This window comes from Acanthochromis polyacanthus, chromosome 7 (genome assembly GCF_021347895.1).
Source record: "Acanthochromis polyacanthus isolate Apoly-LR-REF ecotype Palm Island chromosome 7, KAUST_Apoly_ChrSc, whole genome shotgun sequence".
Taxonomy (NCBI): domain Eukaryota; kingdom Metazoa; phylum Chordata; class Actinopteri; family Pomacentridae; genus Acanthochromis; species Acanthochromis polyacanthus.
In genome coordinates, this window is record NC_067119.1 from 34,117,608 (window position 1) to 34,139,904 (window position 22,297).

General features: G+C 41.4%; 1 protein-coding gene across 7 annotated transcripts in view; it reads left to right on the top strand.

The window, feature by feature from the left end:
* LOC110968940 (PH and SEC7 domain-containing protein 1-like) overlaps positions 1–22,297 on the top strand; it is a 172,596-nt gene that overhangs the window by 38,816 nt on the left and 111,483 nt on the right. For all 7 annotated transcript variants that reach the window (XM_051950648.1, XM_051950646.1, XM_051950647.1 and 4 more), the window contains 5 exons: positions 52–160; positions 2,928–3,193; positions 3,266–3,522; positions 4,763–5,000; positions 5,076–5,332. In XM_051950648.1, the coding sequence (XP_051806608.1) occupies positions 3,269–3,522; positions 4,763–5,000; positions 5,076–5,332 (749 nt within the window). In that variant the 5' untranslated portion in view covers positions 52–160; positions 2,928–3,193; positions 3,266–3,268. The remainder of the gene's footprint in view (positions 1–51; positions 161–2,927; positions 3,194–3,265; positions 3,523–4,762; positions 5,001–5,075; positions 5,333–22,297) is intronic.

A 22,297-nucleotide genomic window follows, 5' to 3' on the forward strand; every position in this document is an offset into this window, starting at 1 on the left:
TCAGAAATAGAAAAGCAACATTTAATCACACCAATTTCTTTTGTCCTACAGTCAGACAGCGGCTCAGCAACGACGCCGTCCTTGAGATCACAGAAGATTGCTCAAGCCAAGTGGGAGTTTCTGTTTGGAGACCAGGCGGAGAACAGTCGCCGCACTAAAGGTGCTGTAGATACTGGCTGGTGTTAACGATAGTTTGGTAGCAAAAGAAAATAAACCTGTAATCGGCGTCAAAAGAAGATGAAGCTGACTGCTCAGTTTTGTAATTAATCCATTAATTCCAACTTTAACAGCCTGATTGGATTGTGATAATTTTACATGCAAGAAAATGGTATTCCTTGCATTGTACATGTTTACACAAGTGTTATACTTTATTCAGATACTGCAGCTTACTTGGCCATGTACTCAATAATAATGATGAATATTTTCTGATTTCTGAACTCCTCTCTGACAATAATCTGAATATCTGAATGTGGACAAAACAAGATATTTGTCATTTTTGGCTCTGGGAAACCGTGATTGACATTTGTCACCATTTTCTGCACCATTTTCGAGAGCAAAAAACTCCATTCATGAAATAACTGACAGATTTATCAGCAGTGGAAATAAGTGGCAGTTGCAGCCCTGGTAGTACTGATGTAGTCAGAAGCAGCAGCTGTTTAAAGGGCCATTCTGTGTTTTCTCTGCTATTGTTTCTTCGCTTTGTGAAGTAAACAGCTCTCAGCTTCCTCTAAACCAATTAGCCGAAGCTTAGCATAAGCTAGAACAGCTCTCACAGTGTACAACTCCACTCACACATATTACTATGCATCTCTACTCACTTCCTGTTCTTTATTTAGTGTGTTTTTCTTCTGACCAGATCACCTGGACACAATTAGTCTGATTTCTTTTTTTATATACAGTAAGTGAAGTAATCTGTGTTGCTGTCTATGGAGGTGTGTTGCCTTGAAGCGGTCCAAAGAAAACTCAGTGTGAGGTAATGCGATAAGTCTCATGAATCACACACCTCATTTCGTCAGAAATATTTGATAGCATGAGAGCTTTCAACCTGAGTAGCCTTTCAGGTTTACTGAATTCAAAACCAACATCTGTGAGTCATACTGATACTGATTTTCAGGTAAAGTATGAACCCCTTTCATTAAATCACTGGTGGTAAGTATTCAAGTCCTCAGTAAAGCACAGCAAAGTAACAAATAGAACTCATGCATGACAAATCCTGCTTAACCTTCTGAACTCCAGTAAGTTTCAGGACATCTTCTGCTCCTCTTACTTTCTTTTCTCACTGAGGACTCATTTTCACTGCAATACAAGGTCCTGCACCTGCATGGAAACGGCACAACCATGACTAGAAGTAGATTCAGAATTCAGATACAGAAAAACTTTTTTTCCCCCAGGGGGCAATTAGAGAGAACTTCAAAATGTCTTTTCTGCAGTATGACAGTTGCAAAGCCGTAGATAACATTAAAAAAACAAGTTTCTTTGCTTATCTATTTTTGCATAAATTGAAAAGCAGCTTGAAATCAACATGGAGTTCCGACAAGTGTTACCAATACTGGAGAAAAGGTAGACACTCTACATACTATAGATGTGTTAGTAATATTTTTTAGTTTGTTTCCATACTTGTCTCTTCTCTGCTGTGTAAACACTGCCTGCAGTTCAGTAGAAAAGTTCCTTAATTTTTGTCAAATGTCACACATGGTTTCAGAGTTGCACCAGAAAGTACAGATTTGTAGTTTTTTATAGAATCTGGATAGAGTAAATGGTTTATTTTTGGTGAAGTTTTGAAATAGCACATGCAGAAAAAAAACACATTTAACTATACACAGAAAATTATAGTAGTTTTTTATTCAAAACATGAAGACCATATCACATGACACCTGTACACCATTGTGACAATACCTTGGTGCCATTGGTGTGTTAATGGGAAACCTTGCTAGTGCTATGAGAACCACTAAGGTAGAAAGACACTATATACGTGCAGACCATTTACCGTTCACCTGTGATTAAAGCAGCAGTGGAAGAAGTATTCACATTATTTACTTTCATATTATACAGCAAAATAAAAATACTCCGTTACAAATAAAAGTCATGCATGACACTTTCTACTTAATGAAAAGTACAAAGCAGCAAAATATAGTTACAGTATTATCTCTGAAAATGTACAAAATAGAACTTTTTGACCAAAACCATGATTTTTTTTTAAGCTTAACTAAGTAATTTGGTGCCTAAAACTAACCCAAACAGCCAATGAAAAATGGACTAAAAACAAAAAGTCAAAATGAGATTTGAGTCAAAAAAATATTGCTATTATTACCTTTACTACTATGATCTACTATGATGGGACTTAAAGTTCTGTCGTCCCTATCGGTCTTTAAGAAAAGACTAAAGAACCAGCTGTTCGCTGAACACCTTTGCACTTGATAGACTGCAAAAAAACCCAACAAAACAAATTCCTGTTACGTCCTCTACTGCCTGTAGACACCACGGTCCTATTATCACACTTGAGCTTGTTTTATGGCTCTTATCCAGGTTGTTTTCTCCTGACTACATCCTTGCTTGTGTTGTATCTGCTCTCAGATGTATGTCGCTTTGGATACAAGTGTCTGCTAAATGAAACTGCAGAATTGTAAAGTTCATTGAAGACCACCAAGACACTCTAAATAAAACTTTTGTGTTAGTACCACATTGTGGCTTTACCACCATTAGATGAGATCATAATGACATAATTATAGAGTCTACTAGAAGGTGGAGGCCCATGTGTCTGGGAATGATGCATATAAATAATGTTTATGGAATGGTGAGACAGCTTCCAAACATTCTTTCCAGCTTTTCTTAGAAAAACTGAAACAGAACAGTATCTGAAACCTTATGTATCACTGTTTGTTTTTCTTTGTCGACATAAAACTCAACATGCTTTGTTTCCCCTGCAGACGTTTCCCCTGCGACACCTCCAACCAGCGGCTCTCCCAGCCCCCCTCCCTCCTCCCTCCACCTGAAACCAGCCAATCAGAGGAGGGGGCGGGACAATCAGAAGCTGTCATATCATGAGGTCCAGCAGATCGAGGTGAAGCTGGTGACCCCCAACAACCGAGGCTCCATCTCCAAGACGGGCATCATCCAGAGGACCATCCAGTACTCTGAGACGGATCTGGACGCCGTGCCGCTGCGCTGCTATAGGGAGACCGATCTGGACGAGGTGAGCCGAGAGACTCACTTGTCCGTCTCTCACCTGGAGGGACAGAGTTTAAATGTTGTTTTTATTGTGCAGGTAATGCGGGCCGAGGCAGAGGCAGCCGAAGAGGCAGACTCAGCCTTCGGGAGAAACTCTAGCTTCATCGACGTCTCCCCAAAACTCCGGACAGGTGGAGTGAAGGAGGAGAACGGGGAGGAGGAGGAGGAAGAAGAAGAAGAAGAAGAAGAAGAAGAAGGAGTGGTGAGCTGGGCAAGCGTCAGGATGCAGGGAGACCGACAGAGGCAGCAAGCTGCCAAGGAGGAGGAGGAGGTGTTTAGTCTGCTGCTGAAGGGGTGAGAACCAAACAGGAATCATCCAAGAACTCAGATTCAGACTTGTCACTGATGGTGACAAAGGCTCCATTTACACATGCAGATTCAGCTGTCAAATATCCAGCAAGCTTTAGTCGTCTGAATCCCAGAGTCCTGTCACGGTTTTACTCACTGTGGGCTCATTTTTACTGCAATATCAAGTCCTGCATCTCTATGAAAGTAGCACAACCATGACTAGAAGTAGAGGGAAGAAAAAGTTTTGATTTATTTTGCATAAATTGAAAAAAACAACAACCTGCAATCAACATGTACAACATTTTCCAAGTGCCTACCAATGTTATCCATCCATTATCTATACATTGCTTCATCCTCATTAGGGTCATGGGGGAGGGGACAGGTCACCAGTCTATCACAGGGCTACATATACAGACAGTCACGCTCATATTCACACCTATGGAAAATTTAGAATTTCCAATTCATGTTTTTGTACTGTGGGAGGAAGCTGGAGTACCCGGAGAAAACCCGCACATGCACAGGGACAACATGCAAACTCCATGCAGAAAGATCCCGGGAAGACGGGACATGAACCGGGGATCTTCTAGCTGCAAGGCGAAAGTGCTAACCACCAAGCTACTGTGCAGCCCCCACCTATTTTCTCAACACTGAAAAATAAAAAAATGATTTTACATTCTACAGATAAGACTTTTAATTAGTTTGTTTAGTTTATATACTTGTCCCCTCTCTGCTTTGTGTAAATATGACCTGCAGTTTATCTGGAAAGTTTCTAAATTTTGTATCCTGTCTGTTGGTTACAGCTGTGTCGATCAATGCTTCTCAGTGGCACCAAAGAATGCAGAATTTTTAGTTTTTCACAGAATCTGGTTAGAGTAAATGATTTATTTTTGGTGAAAGTGTTTTTATGTTTAATATTGAGATTTTTAAGCTGAGATTTGGCCGAGTTTCACGTTGGAGTTTATTTTTGTATTTATATTTTATTCTTATTTCTCTTTTCCTTATAATATTTTTGTCTAGTTTTCTATGTTAGTTATAATTTAACTACATTTTTTTTTAAAGTCCTGTCTAGATCCAATCTTTTATACTAGGGATAAAGATGTCTGTCTTAGGTCATTTTACCTCTTCAGATGTTGTTAAGCTTAATCTCCTCTTTCAGATGAGATCTCGAAGGACCTGGAAAATGACAATTTAATGCACATAAACTGACCACTGTTTGATCTGTGTTTGATGGTTGTTTCTTCGTCAGGTCGTTGGAGGCGTCGTCTGACACTCACGGCGGCCTCAAGTCTCCGATCTCCGTCGGCAGCCCTCGCCGACCCTCTGACAGCAACCTGGACTCCTTCAGCCGCCACTTTGAAAGCATTATGGAGTCTCACCGGGCCAAAGGAACCTCATACAGCAGCCTGGACAGCGTCGACCTGCTGACCTCCGGATCCACGTCGGTGTTTACCTTTGACCTGCCGACACTCACTCCGGAAATCCAGGTAGGAACAGAGAACAGTCACGGGAGAGCGTTCATGTGACTGCATCGAGTAACTCTGGTGTGTTTGTATGTTCAGAGTCAGATCTGCGAAAGCGCCAAGCAGATCATTGAGCTCAGCTTCGCCCCGCTGGCCCGTCCCGACCCATCCGCTCCCTCGGAGACGTCGCGCTCCGAAATCACCCTCAGTGCCTCGGCGGGGCTCCAAGGAGGCTCCAAGGATGACTGCGGCCCGCCAGTCCGGTCCAAGTCGGAGAAAGAGTCGTGGCGTCATTCCATCCTCAAAGAGGGCTTCAGGAAGGCGAGCTCGGTGCCGTCGCTCCACAGCAGCCCCAGGTGAGTCACACCTGAAGGTTCAGATCCTGAAAATCAGCCTCTTTGTTTCTTTATGGTTTTGAAGGTTTAGTCCACCCAAAATAATACTTGCTGTCTGTTGACTTTTGATTTTAAAGGCTTACTCCACCCAAAACACAACATTCTGTCCAACACAACATTTCTTCAAGTATCCACAGCTGTTAACTCTCCAAAACAATGGTTTCCTCACATGCTAGAGATATTTTACTATTTCATTTGAACAAATTTTTACAACATCACAATGTCAGACTACTGTAGGAACAAGTTTCACCATGCTGAATGTATCTTCCAGTAACTTGCTCCTCTGTATGTCCTCGTTGAGCCATGCTGCATTTATTTTATTGGTCCAATACATTTTATTTTTCTCTTAAGGCGCGTGTCCACTATATGCGATTTCCCGGCACGGCAACGCAACACATCTGAACATCGCACGGCCAACGGGCGGTCACTAGCGGACCACAACATTGTCACGTGACCGAGCTTTCAACTTGACAATCCGGCAGATGAGTCTGATAAACACAGCCGCTGTGCCACAAACTTCCCCTTTTATTTCAAAAACAGTAATGGTTACCATGCGTGCGCAGATACAGCTGTTAGAAGCTTCTCCTCCATGGTGAACTGTATTCAACACCTTCTTTAAGCACCTTACCCCTGCCCCTGATTGGACAAACGCATGGACTCGGGGGCTGGTCTGCTCCTGGATTTCAAGCCGGACCAACACAGCAGCTCGGCTGCAAACTTTGTCTAATGTTACAAAAACACTTCAGCAAGAAGTATTTCTAAAAGCATTTCAGGCGAGAAATAAGGTGTGCAGCACCTGAATCTGTTCTCATTTTAGTTAACCGATGGTTAGTTTAGATGTTTGAGGACAGTTTCGCGATGCGTGGAATCTCTGCACACCGGTGTCCAGTCTACTCCATGCAAATAAGCTGCGACCCTCTCCGGTAAACACACCGGATCGCAGCTGGAAACACCCCGCATGTAGCATTCTGGTCCGGTTGCGGTGCGTTTCTATCTGCAATCTGGTGTGTTTACCCGGAGAGGGCTGGAGCTCATTTGCGTAAAGTAGACTGGACTTCTATTTTATGCAAATTGGATGTGGCGTGCAGAGATTCCACGCATCGTGGAACTTTTAAACTAGGCGTCGGTGAACTAAAACGAGGACAGATTCCGCTGCTGCACAGCTTATTTCTCGCCTCAGAGGATTTCAGAAATACTTTTCGCTGAAGTGTTTTTGAAATAAAAGGGAAAGTTTCTCGCTGAGCCGCTGTGTTTATCTGACATGCCTGCCGGTCACTGTCATGTCCCCACATAGTGGCCCGCTGTTGCTCGAGCACTGTCACATGACTGCAGAGACTGTCGATGTTTTTAAAAGATGGTTAAAGACTCACCTTTTTAATCAGGCTTTTAACTGACCTTTTAAGCCTTCTTATGTTCTGATGTTCTTATCATTACTTATTTATTATCTTATGTATTTTGACTTTCCATACTTTACTTATTTGTTTGTTTATTTCATTTTATTTTTTATTCTTTTAACTCCAGTGTTTCCTCAGGGGGGGTCCTCCACACTGGGGGCTGTGTCTAGTCTGCTGCTGGGGGTGTTGTCCACGGGTCCCCTTGGCTCGGCTGGTTGGGGGGCTCCCCACCTGCGGCGCACGCCCGAGCATAGAGCCGCATGGCGGCGCCCGGTCGGGACCGGGGGCCGCGAAGCTTGGCTGTGCCAGGGAGGGGGGAGGGGGGGGCACACTAGCGTTTAACCGACTAGTAAAATACTAAATGTTTAATAAATGAGTAGGCGGTTAAACGATTAAACGACTAGTCGAACATTTAAGTTTTGGAGATTTTTTAATTAAACGTTTAGAAGAAAGTGACTTGATAAAATATCACAAATTTAAACAAATATGCAGTTATTTTTCCTGAGTGATTGCGCATGATTTTATAAAGAAACTGTTAGGGAATTGAAAACCCTAGGGTTCTTTCTGGCTTTGTTGTTTCTGGCTGATAAATGGTGTAATCTTTTGTTGGTTCTTTGAAGAGAACAAGTCTTTCAGACCTGCCGGTGGATGAACCTGCAGAAACCCTGATCATTGTGATGGTATAAGGAACATAAACATCATGTTGTAATGTCTTCAGGTCTCTCTCACATGCTTTGTGTGCATTACAAAGAGGTGTTGGTGACTGTAGACCTTCCTCATTGGCTGTTGCTTAGAGTGAAAATCTGTCTGCTTCATAAATGATCTTTATGTATTTGGATTAAAATGGTTCAGTTAGACTCAAATCAGAGCTGAAACCTGCTGTAGTAACACAAATCAACCACCGGGGTGCAGCGCAGACACATCGTCTTTAGAGTGCCTATATAATGAGAGTGGCGACAACTGGGGATTTGAAGCCATTTTGTTTCCATTCACTCAATATGGGACGCGCAGCGCGAGGTGCACATTCACGAAAACTATGGATTGTTTACTGATTTCAAGACATGTTTTGGACAAAATAATTTACTGGATTGTTTTGTCTGGATGTCCAAGGTTGGATCATGGCCGTTTTTAGTGGAATATTTTCATCTGTGACAAGTTTTGAGCCTTCAAAGGTGAGTTGTGCTGTTTACGTTATTTGCTGTTTGTTGGACAAATGTGTTTATATTACCCGCTGTGGTAATCACATCTCAAAAGTGGTTTATACCGGCGGATTCATGAGAATCTAAGCTTTCCATGGTGTATAATGTTTCTATCATCGAGTTTTCAGCTTCGGTCAATTTAGTAAAATACGTTTTCCCGTCCGCCTGTACGCTGCTGCAGCTGTAAGCATATGGCTAACAGCATCCTCATGCTAACGGTGGCTAACAGTCCAGAAACAGGTGAACAACACGGAGCCTGTTCGGGTCATATGAGGCTGATAAGTGACTGCAGGTTGGACGGAAAACAGAAAATAGGGAACAGAAAACTGTCAGCTGTTTGTTGAATTGGAAATCATGTGAATGAACAGGGAGGCTGTTGTCGAAGCTCAGATGGGCCGCTGAAGTTTAACGGGTTATCCCGTTAAACTTCAGCGGCCCGTATTTCATGCATCTCCATGCATGAAAATGGTCAAAGTCAAAATAACCACAACTGCCTAAAATCACATCAAACTTTTCTATCTGTCATTCACCCATACATCATAACATGAAAGTACATACATGGGACTAACCTGGCACAAAAATCATGATGAAGTCGGTTTCCATCCCACTCTCCGGACTTTATTTCCCCAGTTTCATTCTTTCACTACTCCTGGGAAATCTAAACATGTGTAATCTCTTCTCCAATCGATTTGTGCACCCAAAGGCACAACAGCCCGTCATTTTTCAGGTATGTATGAAACCAAAAAAGACCTAGAATTACTCTCTGCGTTGTAAACAACGTTAACAGGCATAACCGGCGTTCAGGAATTGGAAACAAAATGGCTCCTATAGATCACGTGACCAAATTTTTTTTGGACCCGTCATGTCGCCACTCTCATTATATAGGCACTCTAATCGTGTTGCTCTGTAAGTCAGACCCTCCAGAAAAACGCGGGCAAAAATCCTTGATTATGCGAATAAATATGTGGGGTTTTTATGCCATTTTATGCGGGGAAATTGCGGAAAGTTGCAAAGTATGCGAATAGTTGTGAAATATGCATAAATATGCGTGATTCACCTGCTGCCTGGCCACAGAGGGATGTGTCCTCTAATCAGACACTGGGACTGCTGCGGGGTTACTGGACTGACAGCCTGTGCTTTGGGAGTGGGAGAAGCTCACAGCAGCATCTGCTGCTTGTTGAAAACAGTATTGCAGAATGATCCGAGTTTTCCTGTCAGTCTCCAATACGGCAGAAAAAGTCGCTAGATTTGTGGCTCGTCGCTTTTGACAAAAAAGTCGCTAGGACGCTTTGGAAAGTTACTAGATTTAGCGAGAAAGTCGCTAAGTTGACAACACTGACGCCGCGCTCCGCATCAGCTCGTGCTTCTCGTGTGTGTGTGTGTGTGAATGCGCAAACTGATGACGTCAGGCCGGGTGTCACATAAAAACTCACTCACAGCTCCATTTATATTGGTTATAGTTTTCTCATTTTATGCGGAAATTGTGAAATCACTCGGGACCCGCATATTTCTCTTTTTTATTTCGTGGAAATGCTTGATTCTTGCAGGAATTATACGCTGTTTTGCGGGGATTATGCAGCCTTTTGGGAAATAATTGACCCCTGCATACTCAGCGGCATTTTGGTGATTAATGCGGGAATTCATGCGATCGCATAATCGCGTTTTTCTGGAGGGTCTAGTAAGTGTGTGCGTTTGTGAGTTTCATGCCTTCAGAGTGCTGCAATTTGTTTGGTGGTCACTGCTGTGTTGAAAGAGCAAAGGCACTGTGGGTGGATTTTTTCCAAGGGAAGACATTTTCTTTATTGTAACCCTCTGAAAGACAGGGAAGCAATTTTGGAGCTTTTTTTTTCTTCTGCTCTTTCACTTTTTTTTTCTCATTGCGGGTTCATTTTTCACTGCAATATGAAGTCCTGCACCTCTATGGAAACAGAGCAACCCTGACTAGAAGTGAAGAGAACTCAGAAATGTCTTCTGTGCAGCATGACAAAGTTGTAATGCCATAGATCATAAAAAATGTAAAAACAAAAGTTGTATTTCTTTGTTATAAAAAATCTATGAACTTGCAATCAACGTGATCACCATTTTCCAAGTAGACACAGGTGTTACCAATATTGGCAAAACAGTGGCTCTACATAAAGAGATTTCCTGGGTGTGTTTTTCCTGAAAAGTCAGAATTATTGGTCCCTTGTGGCTTCTTGTTTATGTCGACGAGCACAGAATTCTTTTGCTTTTGACAGGATCTGGTTGGTACAAGCAGTTTATCTGTGGCAAATTTATAAACAAGTCTCGTAGAATAGAGTGATTTTGACGAAATATCTCAATTTTAAGCTTAGATTTGTTTCAGAACGGCAAGTCTCACATGACTGCATTCTTTCTTTTTTCCCCCACAGTTCCCATTTATTAAAATCAGAGTTTTGACTTTGATACATGGTGTAATTTCTGTGATTTTTAAAATCAATGACAGGCCTTTTAAACCCGCTGGACGGTTTTAAGGTTCAGATGAGTGAAAAAAAATATTTTGATGACTACAACTTGGGCTTGAACATGCTTTTTAGGAAGAGATTTTTTTGGAGTGAAGAGACTTTTTCTGTTTAGTCTTTAAATCTTTAACTCTCTGAATCCTGAAAATTTGGCTTGAATGTTTATATATAAAATACTGCAGTCAAGTTTCATTAATGCATACACACACAGCCCATACTGATGTACACATACTGCAAACATCGAGTTAACTCACACATAGCGTTAAACTGATAATCTATAATGCAGTCAAGAACAAACTTTATTCATTTTTCTGTATGCAAATATGAAACTGTGAATATTTAGTGTTTTTCTTGTAGTTCTGGTGAGTTTTTGGTGGTTATAGAAAATGTTCAGATAGTTTTTAAATGCCCTCCAGGGGCTAGGGTCACTTGTTGCCACAACATGATGCACTTAGCTGTAATTAAAAATGGAAGGGGGGTTGGAAAATACTTTAATAAATTAACAAACAACAGCAGCACTGTGGCGTCAGCGGGCTTAAAGCTGTCTGTGAGCCGGGGACTGGATTATGTCTGTGTTTCACAAGTATAAATATGTTTTGTTGAAATACAGATATGGAGGGTTTTACTGGAGCGTGTCTTCATATTTACATATAAATCCAAGCAGTTTGATGCATACAACATGCAAGTATGTGAGATAACTGCAATTTCATGATTTCCAAAGCTGGAACTGAAGTGTTTTAGGCATACTGTATTACCCCTCATCAGTACACCTGTGGTCCATGCGGATCCCAGGTATATATAAGTTGTCATATTTTTTATTTACAAGTTGGATTTTTCTGTCCCTTTAGGTAGTTGTCTCCCACATAGTTGCCATCCATCCTCTATACACCGTTTTATCCTCACTAGGGTCACGGGGGGTGCTGGAGCCTATCCCAGCTGACTCGGGCGAAGGCAGGGGACACCCTGGACAGGTCGCCAGTCTGTCGCAGGGCTACATATACAGACAAACAATCACACTCACATTCACACCTACGGGCAATTTAGAGTAACCAATTAACCTCAGCATATTTTTGGAGTGTGGGAGGAAGCCGGAGTGCCCGGAGAAAACCTACGCATGCACAGGGAGAACATGCAGAAAGATCCCAGGCCCAGGCCGGGATTTGAACCGGGGATCTTCTTGCTGCATGGCGAAAGTGCTAACCACTACTCTACTGTGCAGCCCATAATTGCCATCATATAAACCAAAGCTTATTTGATTCCAACCAGGTTTGTGGTGTGTATATATAGAAAAATCAGTCAGCTGAACTGGGCATCTTTCATTGTTTCTTTCATATTTGTATCTATAGTCAACACACGTTTTAGGTAAATATACATTGAGAGAATATGGACAGGTACAGAAATATGAAACAGATGAAATACTACTAGGGTCCAGCTGGACCCCAAGTGTATGGATGAAGTAGGTTTTGGCACGTGCACTGATGAGGATTAAAAGCGACAATTATTAAAGTAGCTGTCCATTAGTTTTCAGTAAATGCCTAATTTAGAAATAATTATTAAGTATTCATTTATAGCCCAGTTTCACATTTTGTCAGCTCATCATATTTTATGTCTGTCTTAAGTTGTAAAGTTAGATAAATGAAGTGCAGTATTTTCCTGCAAGGCAGCATGAAAATGTTAAATATTAAAGTACAAGTATTTGTACTTAAGTCTATCACTGATGTGCTGTTTGGTGTCTGTAGTAGCTCTTTACTGCAGTCCACCTGTCATGTTGTCTTCATGCCCAGTACTTCCTGTCCTACCGCCAATCACAGCTGGAGCCCCAGTAAGAGTGGTTGCAGTAACCACGGCGATGACGGATTAACTTCCTGGAGCACGTCAGGGTTTAAAATGGAAAAATACAAAAATGTGTCACAGATCAGCACCAGATTCTGATACCAACAGGAAGAGGGGCTACAGATCTCATGAACGGAAGCATCACGTCTGTAACACAGCGACAGGATGTACAGAACGTTCTCCATAGAACCAATTTAGAACTTCTTCTTTTGAGATTATAACCTTTACTAAAGGATAAATAACTTGTTGCCACAACATACTGACTTGTTCCCACAAGATAGCAGCATGTTCCCAGATGATTGTCTTGTTTCTCCAAGGTTGTTACTAGTGTCCACATGAAAAGTAACTTGTTCCTACAAGATTTATAACTTGTTCCCACACAATCATAAGTTATTCCCACAAAGTACTAACTTGTTCCCACAAGATAACTTGTTTCCAAATAGGGCTGCACCTAACAACGCGTCGACGAGTCGTCTGAGCACGATACGTCATCAAAAGCGGAAGTGAGCGTGCAATGCAACTGAAATTCCCTTCCGACCGGAGCGCGGAACATGGACGAACGTCGGCGCTGCATTGTGCATGTATTATGTATGGACGCTGCCGTGCGGACATCCGCGTTTAGATACAGCTGTATAGTAAACGCTGACATCCATGTTTACGATAGAACGCGGACGTCCGCGCTGCAGCGTGCATACATAATACATGCACGATGCAGCGCCGACGTTCATCCGTGTTCTGCGCTCAGGTCGGAAGGTGATTTCTGTTGCATTGCACGCTCACTTCCGCTTTTGATGACGTATCGTGCTCAGACGACTCATCGACGCGTCGTTAGTTGCAGCCCTATTCCCAAATAATCATTACTTGTTCTTACAGGATTATAACTTTTTCCTAAAAGTTAACTTGTTACTGCAAGAAGAATAACTTATTCCCTAAAGATTATCATTTGTTCCTATGAAATTATAACCTCCCTATGAAATTATAACAGCATGTTTCCAGATGATTATGTCTTGTACCTCCAAGATTATGACTAGTTCCCACAGGATAATAACTTGTTTCCGAATTATTGTAACTTGTTCTTAAGGGATTATAGCTTTTCTCACAAGTAGCTTGTTACCGCAAGAAAAATAACTTGTTCCCAAAAGATTACAGCTTGTTCCCATGAGATTACAACTTGTTCTGATGAGAGTCTTTGACCAATAGCACTTGAAGCACTTTTGCACTTACTACAGGTTTTTCCTTATGACTGAATTCTTGCTTGTGTTGTACGTCGCTTTGGACAAAAGTGTCTGCTAAATTAAATTGTAGAATTGTAGAGTCTAACTTGTTCCTACCAGATAATAACTTGCTCTTGACCTTTTCCCCACAAAGTAAAGAAGTTGTTTCTACAAGATACAAAATATGTTTCCTCAAGACTTTGATTTGCAACTACATGATGAATAATGTGTTCCCACAAGATCAATAGATTGCTACCTGCTGATCAATAACTATCACCTTTCTAGACTTCAGTTGCTCCTAATTGTTCTCTGTAGTTAGAACAGTCTAATTTCTTGTATACTAATCACCTCTATGTTTATTTGGAGTCTTCTTTATTCTGTTCAGTGATGAGTTTTCGTTCCACATCCTCTTGTGCGCGACTTCCAGCTTCATATGGTTACTTTACTTTTAACCAAACCACAGTGGTCACATGATGTGAGTCCCAGACTGCAGAGCCGCGAGAGACCAAACCAGCTCTGCTTTCAGATCTTTGTTCATGTCAGACTGTGGGCCTGCAGTCGGCATGTGATGGAGGGTTTGGTTCAGCTAAACTCGACTGCTCTGCTATTACAGACACTGTAAAGTCTGCATTTAACAGTGAGTCAGCATCCTATTACTCACTGCACGTCTTTATGTCGGTTCACCTCAGGGAGCCTCAGTTTAAAGCCAAGAGAGTCCTTGTTGTTAAAGTCAGACATTCGGTGAGAGGACAGTTTTGTGGAGACAATTATTCTACTCACATCTCTTTATATTACCATGGTGTCAGTGGAAGATCCTTATAAGTACAAAGAAACATCTGTGTGGGTGTATCGGCAGTGTTGAGACAACAAACGTAGTTTTACGGCAGACATCTACTGAATTAACCCTTCAGGGGGTGAGGAAAGTTGGTTTCGATAGCATCTTTTAGCAGCAATTCAAAGTGCTTAGCATGAAACATAAGATACAGAAAATAAACTGAAATGCACAAACAGATCAGAGGAATAAAAATTATGACACTGCAACATATAAAAGCAATAATCTAGTAAAGTACAGTGTGAAGCAGAAAAGTCTCAAGACCTTATTTAAAAGAACTGAGGTATGTTGCAGACTGATTTATTGTGAAGATTGTAGTAGTAGCTTAGTAGTAGCTAAAGGTTAGCTGTAACACAGGGTTAACTTCAGCACAGGTTTAACTTTGTCTTACGATTAGGTTAAGCACAGAGTAAAATGTATCTAATGGTTAGTTTGTGTACTGGTTTAGCTTCAGCTCATAGTTAGCTGTAGCAATGCCTTAGCTGTAGCTAATAGTTAACTGTAGCCCAGGGCTTGCTGTAACTTATAGTTAGCTGTAGTACAGGGGTTAGCTATAGCTACTAGTTAGTGTAATGTAGGGCTAGCAAAGGGTAATGGTTAGTTTGAGTTCTGGATTAGCAATAGCTTATAGTTAGATGTAGCATTGGGTTAGCTGTAGCACAGGATTAGCTGTAGCTAAGTCTTAACTTTACCACAGGATTAACTGTAGCTTATTGATAGCTTTTGCGCAGAGTTAATTGTACCTAGCTGGGGCACAGGTAACAGCTAACTATTAGCTGTAGCACAAAATCAGCTGTAGCTTTTGGGTAATTGTACCACAAAGCTTGCTGTGACTAATGGTCAGCTGTAGTAGTGGTTAGTCATACAGTGGGTACGGAAAGTATTCAGACCCCTTGAAATTTTTCACTCTGTGTCATTGCAGTCATTTGCCAAAATCAAAAAAGTTCATTTTATTTCTCATTAATGTACACTCAGCACCCCATCTTGACAGAAAAAAACAAGAAATGTAGAAATGTTTGCAAATTTATTAAAAAAGAAAAACTGAAATATCACATGGTCATAAGTATTCAGACCCTGTTCTCAGTATTGAGTAGAAGCATCCTTTTCAGCTAGTACAGCCATGAGTCTTCTTGGGAACGACGCAATAAGTTTTTCACACCTAGATTTGGGGATCCTCTGCCATTCTTCCTTGCAGATCCTCTCCAGTTCTGTCAGGTTGGATGGTGAATGTTTTGTGAACAGCCATTTTGAGGTCTCTCCAGAGATGCTCAATTGGGTTTAGGTCAGGGCTCTGGCTGGGCCAGTCAAGAACGGTCACAGAGTTGTTCTGAAGCCACTCCTTTGTTATTTTAGCTGTGTGCTTAGGGTCATTGTCCTGTTGAAAGTGAACCTTCGGCCCAGTTTGAGGTCCTGAGCACTCTGGAAGAGGTTTTCCTCCAGGATATCTCTGTACTTGGCCGCATTCATCCTTCCTTCAATTGCAACCAGTTGTCCTGTCCCTGCAGCTGAAAAACACCTCCACAACACGATGCTCCCACCAACATGTTTCACTGTAGGGATTGTATTGGGCAGGTGATGAGCAGTGCCTGGTTTTCTCCACACATACCGCTTAGAATTAACACCAAAAAGTTCAATCTTGGTCTCATCAGACCAGAGAATCTTATTTCTCATAGTCTGGGAGTCCTTCATGTGTTTTTTGGCAAACTCTATGCGGGCTTTCATGTGTCTTGCGCTGAGGAGAGGCTTCCGTAGGGCCACTCTGCCATAAAGCCCCGACTGGTGGAGGGCTGCAGTGATAGTTGACTTTGTGGAACTTTCTCCTATCTCCCGACTGCATCTCTGGAGCTCAGCCACAGTGATCTTTGGGTTCTTCTTTACCTCTTTCACCAAGGCTCTTCTCCCACCATTGCTCAGTTTGGCTGGACGGCCAGGTCTAGGAAGAGTTGTGGTCATCCCAAACTTCTTCCATTTGAGGATTATGGAGGCCACTGTGCTTTGAGGAACTTTGAGTGTTGCAGAAATTCTTTTGTAACCTTGGCCAGATCTGTGTCTTGCCACAATTCTGTCTCTGAGCTCCTTGGGCAGTTCCTTCCACCTCATGATTCTCATTTGCTCTGACATGCACTGTGAGCTGTAAGGCCTTATATAGGCAGGTGTGTGCCTTTCCAAATCAAGTCCAATCAGTTTAATTAAACACAGCTGGACTCCAATAAAGAAGCAGAACCATCTTGAGGAGGAACAGAAGAAATGGACAGCATGTGAGTTAAATATGAATGTCACTGCAAAGGGTCTGAATACTTATGACCATGTGATATTTCAGTTTTTATTTTTTAATAAATTTGCAAACATTTCTACATTTCTGTGTTTTCTGTCAAGATGGGGTGCTGAGTGTACATTAATGAGAAATGAAATGAACTTTTTTGATTTTGGCAAATGGCTGCAATGACACAGAGAGTGAAAAATTTCAAGGGGTCTGAATACTTTCCGTACTGACTGTATTTCGCTATAGTGTGGGGTTTGTTGTAGCAAAGGTTTAGATGTAGCTTTTAGTTAGCTGTAGTTATTGGTTATTTGTAAATTATGATTAGTTGAAGGTTTAGCTGTACCTATTGGTTAGCTGTAGCACCAGGTTTACTGTTGGTATTTGTTAGTTGTAACGGATGGTTAGCCAGAGTTCATGGTTTGTTTGTTTTTTGTAAGTGATGGTTAACTGTAGTTAATATGTAGCTATAGTGTAGGGTTTGCTGTTGCACAGATTCAGATGTAGCTATTGGTTAGCTGTAGTTATTGGTTATTTATAAATTGTGATTAGTTAAACTTAATGGTTTGTTGTAAGGGATGGTTAGCTGTAGTTAATACTTAACTGTAGCATAGGTTTCGCTGTGGCTCCTGGTTACCTTTAGTTATTTGCATTTGTAAATGATGGTTAGCTGAAGGTCATGGTTAGCTGTAGCTAATGGTTTGCTGTAACTGATAGTTTGCTGTCGTTATTATTTAGCTGTAGCATAGGGTTTGCTGTAGCTGATAGCTGTAATTATTATTTAGCTGTGGCACAGAGTTTGCTGTAGCTGATAGTCAGCTGTAGTAATCGGTCATTTGTAACTGATGGTTTGCTGTATTTTTGAGGTTGCTATAGCTGATAGGTGTAGTTACTATTTAGCTGTAGCATAGGGTTTGCTTTAGCTGAAAATTGGCTGTAGCTATTGGTCATTTGTAACTAATGGTTAGCTGTAACTGATGGCTTGCTGCAGCTGATAGCTGGCTGTAGTTATTGGTCATTTGTAACTGATCGTTTGCTGTAGTTAATATTTGGCTGTCGCATAGGTTTAGCTGTGGCTCCTGGTTACCTTTAGTTATCGCTCATTTGTAAATGATGGTTAGCTGTAGGTCCTGGTTTGCTGTAGCTGATAGCTTATTATTTAGCTGTAGCACAGAGTTTGCTGTAGCTGATAGCTGTAGTTTTTATTTAGCTCTAGCATGGGGTTTGCTGTAGCTGATAGTTAGCTATAGTAATTGGTCATTTGTAACTGATGGTTTGCTGTATTTTTTTGGGTTGTTGTAGCTGATTGTTAGGTGTAGTTATTATTTAGCTGTAGCATAGGGTTTGCTTTAGCTGATAATTGGCTCTAGCTATTGGTCATTTGTAACTAATGGTTAGCTGTAACTGATGGTTTGCTGTAGCTGATAGTTTGCTGTAAGTATTGGTCCTTTTCAACTGATGGTTTACTGTAATTTTTGTTTTTTTGTATCTAAAAGTGAGTTGCAGCTGTTGTCTGTTGTTCCTTGCAGTCCAATTCGAGGGGTTTTGAATGATTTTCTGTTTTCAGGTCAATACCAAGAATTTTAATCTTGTCTTTTTCAAGGACCAACAGAATGTTTTTTGTTTTCTTATGCATGCTCGTGTGGTTTTAAAAATCTGTCCCTCTGCATATGAGTTAACATTCAGATATGTAAGGAATGAAATGAAAACAGTCAGACTGCTGCTGGGAGGCTTCTGTGCCTCAGTCTGGAGGAGTTCACTCTTCCTTTTTGGCCACTATCCCTTGACTGGGTGTGGACACACATCTCAAATTCAAACACATTCAAACTTTATTGTTTCCATCAGACAGCGAATCGAGTCGCAGAGAAAGAACTTGAAAACAGGATCACACAGCTGCTGCCTCTTCTTCGTTTTCTTCTTCGTCTCCCCATTCACTTTTAAGAGACTCCTCCCAGCACCAGCAAAAACAAACACGGTTTTATCAGCCTATGGAGGGAAATTCCAGATGGATTTATCCAGGCAGCGTTTCAGAGTCGGGCTGCAAAGAAAGACCTCCCACTTCAGTCAGAAAAGCGGAGACATTCCTTCAACACAAACTCTGAAATCTTTTCAATAAACCCTCCTCCTCCTCTGTCAATCATATAGATCTTTTCCATCTGTTGTCTGGCTGCCGTGACCTCCGACCTCTGACCTGCTTTCGCTTGGTTGATGGTGAAACTGCTGTTGGTTTGGCAATTGAAGCATGTAGGCTTTCCGGTAGTATCTCAACAATATCATCCCAGATGATACCACTATTTTTAGAAATAGTATAAAAACCTAGCGCATTTCTGTAGCATTTACACATTTATTTACATGTTAGTAAAAGTGTAAATGGAGCTAGTGTATGACTAAATAGTGTATTAATTTGTTTAAATGTATTACTGAAGTAAATAACTGAAGAAATTTTGATATTATGTTGAGAATTTTTTTTCTTTTTAATTTGCAATCTTTGTCTTGTAGTCAACCGCAAAGACCAAACAGGCTAAAATAATGCCTGTTTAAACAATGTAGTTGCTAAAATAGTGTTACTAATATGACTACTACTAATGATAAACTTTATCTATATATTGCATTTACTAGCAAAAGATATAGTTAATGACGGAAGAATCAGGAACTTTACAGACAAATACAAGAGAAAATGTAAGATTGTTTTAACTTTATAGCCTGAAAATCTGCAATCAAAAGAGCTAAATCTATTTTATATTTAAAAAATGTAATATTTTTGTTACATTCTTAAGATTGAAATCATGTTTTTTGGGTATTGTGAGTATATTTTATTTGATTCTTAATAATTCTTGTATTTACTCGCAAAAGACTGAGTTAAAGTAGAAATAACAACTTTAGAGACAAAGGGAAAAATGACAGAATATGCAAGCTTCGAATTATTTTGAAAGCCTTCAAGTCTGTTATTGAATAAACAAAATTTATTTTATATATAAAATGCAGTGTTTGAGTTGAATTTTTAGAATTTTAAGCATGTCTTGTAGCACATTTTAAAACATGAATCCTAATATTCCACATTTACGAGCAAATCATTTAGTAAAATGTGTAAAAAAATAGGAACTTTAGTGACAAATACAATTGAAAATATAAGAATATACAAGCTTTAAAACCAGAGAACCTGTTATTCAATGAGCTAACTATATTTTGCATTTAAAATGTAATGTTTTAGTTAAATTTGTAAGACTTTAATCATATTTTGTTGCTAATTTAAGCACATTTTGTAGCATGTTTTGTACACAACATGCCTTCAAATGTTTAAAAAGAAATATTTAAAATCTAATAAGAAAACTAAAAATGTAAGATTTAAGGACTGAGATGAAACTTTATTGTTCACAAATGTCCAAATCTTCTCAGGGTTTGTAGAATCTGCGGCTTGTTGTCAGGTTTGTAAAAGACAGCGTGAAGATAGAGGCAGATATAAGCTTCCAGGAAGGTCGATGGAGTGAAAGGAAGGTAAGAAGAGACAAAGAGAGGAAGGAGGAGGAGGCGGAGGAGGGGTCAAACGGGAGGAAACACAAACCTCCTTACCCTCAGTGGAGGAAAATAACCCAGCTGATGGACAGGAGGGAGGGAGGAGAAGGTCCGACGCAGAGGAGAAAGTTGTAAGTGAAGTTGTCGGGAGATAAACCATTGTTGAGAATTTTAAAGTGTAGAGGGAAGGAGAAGAAGAAGAAGAAGAGAGAAAGAGGAGGAAAGCAGCTGAAGGACCAGACGGATTAGAGAGGAGGAGGAAATGCCGCTGCTGCTGCTGGAGGATTTTCTCTGAATGAAACAAAGACTTGAAGAGAACTTGGAGATGATGTCGTCTGGCTGTGATGTCATCGCGATGTCGCTCCCCATCTCTCAACTCGGAGGTGTCGATGTGGATATAGTTTGACTGGCGGCTGCTCTCTGACATCACGAGGCGTGTGGTGGAAGAGTGGGCGAGATCATGGCGAGCTACCTGTTATGCTGGGGGGGCGGGGCTCTGGAGGACCGGTACCTGTATGCCCCGCCTTACCCGGCCGTGTACCGGTGAGTGTTTGGGGTTAAATGCATCCTCCGGGCATCTATTGGAGTCCGCTCTCTCAAAGAGATGGTTTTAAAAGGCATTTTATTTTATTTTAAAAATCACTAAAATTGCAAAATGATCACAGCCACCAAGAACTTTAAAAACTGAAAAAATCCTTGGATTCTCAACTTTCCAACAGTCCTTGAATGCATCATGTGTGACAAATGGCTTCATCAGGAAAATCGGGAATTCGAAATTCACCAAAAATAAGCTTTTTGTACTAATCTGATTCTGTAAATACAAAAAATTCTGCATCTCCCGACACAACTAAGAAGTTATTAGTGACTCAACTGTGACCAATAATCACATGACAAAAATTAGTTTTCAGATGAACTGCAGGCTGCGTTTCCCTAGAGCAGAGAGGCAACAGCAAGAGAGACTGAGAGGACAAGAACAAATCCTGGATCAGTAAAATAAATGCCTCATGGTTCAAAACGGTAAACAGAGGAGCACATACATACAGCATGGTGAAACATCTTTCTAAGTGCTGAATGTATGTGCAGCACACGGTCTCACGGGGATTCGTGAAACTGTCACGTCAGTTTTTGTTTCGGTTTCGTGCGCACCAACACGATGTCGTCATGTTTTTCGTGCCGCTCACCACGAGCGAAACCCGCTGTGGTAATCACATCTGAAAGTGGTTTATACCGGCGGATTCATGACGATCTAAGCTGTCCATTGGCGTTTGCGGCCGCCGCTGCGGCCGCCGCTTCGGCCGCCGCACATTCTTTAAATTCCTATGCAAATTCGGCGGATTCATGACGATCTAAGCTGTCCATCGGCGTTTGCGGCCGCCGCCGCGGCCGCCATTGCAGCCGCCGGACATCCGGCCACATCAGCGGCCAGATCACATCTGAAAGTGGTTTATACCGGCGGATTCATGACGATTTAAGCTGTCCATCGGCGTTTGCGGCCGCCACCGCGGCCGCTGCTACAGCCGGATGTCTGGCGGCCGCAATGGCTGCCGCGGCGGCAGCCGCAAACGCCAATGGACAGCTTAAATCGTCATGAATCCGCCGAATTTGCATAGGAATTTAAAGAATGTCCGGCGGCCGAAGCGGCGGCCGAAGCGGCGGCCGTGGCGGCGGCCGCAAACGCCAATGGACAGCTTAGATCGTCATGAATCCGCCGGTATAAACCACTTTCAGATGTGATTACCACAGCGGGTTTCGCTCGTGGTGAGCGGCACGAAAAACATGACGACATCGTGTTGGTGCGCACGAAACTGAAACAAAAACTGACGTGACAGTTTCACGAATCCCCGTGAGACCGGGCTGGTGCAGCATATGGTGAAAGACTGATTTAAATAGTTAATTATCCATAGTATGTAGAGTAATAATTTTTTTTCCCCACTGACGTTGGCCACTGTGGGCTCTTGGAAAAATGTGATAACTGTAGATTCTCATTTCTTTTCTCTGCAACGCTAAGTCCTGCGCCTCCATGGTAACAACACAGCCATGAATAGAAGTAGAAAGAACTTAAACGTGTTCTCTGTTCAGTAAGTCACAGTTATAATAACAAAAATACAAGAAACAAGTGTAAAAGATGCGTAGTTGTGCAACATTTGACAAAAACTGGAATCAACATATTCATCACATTGCCCCATTTTTGTGTATATTAC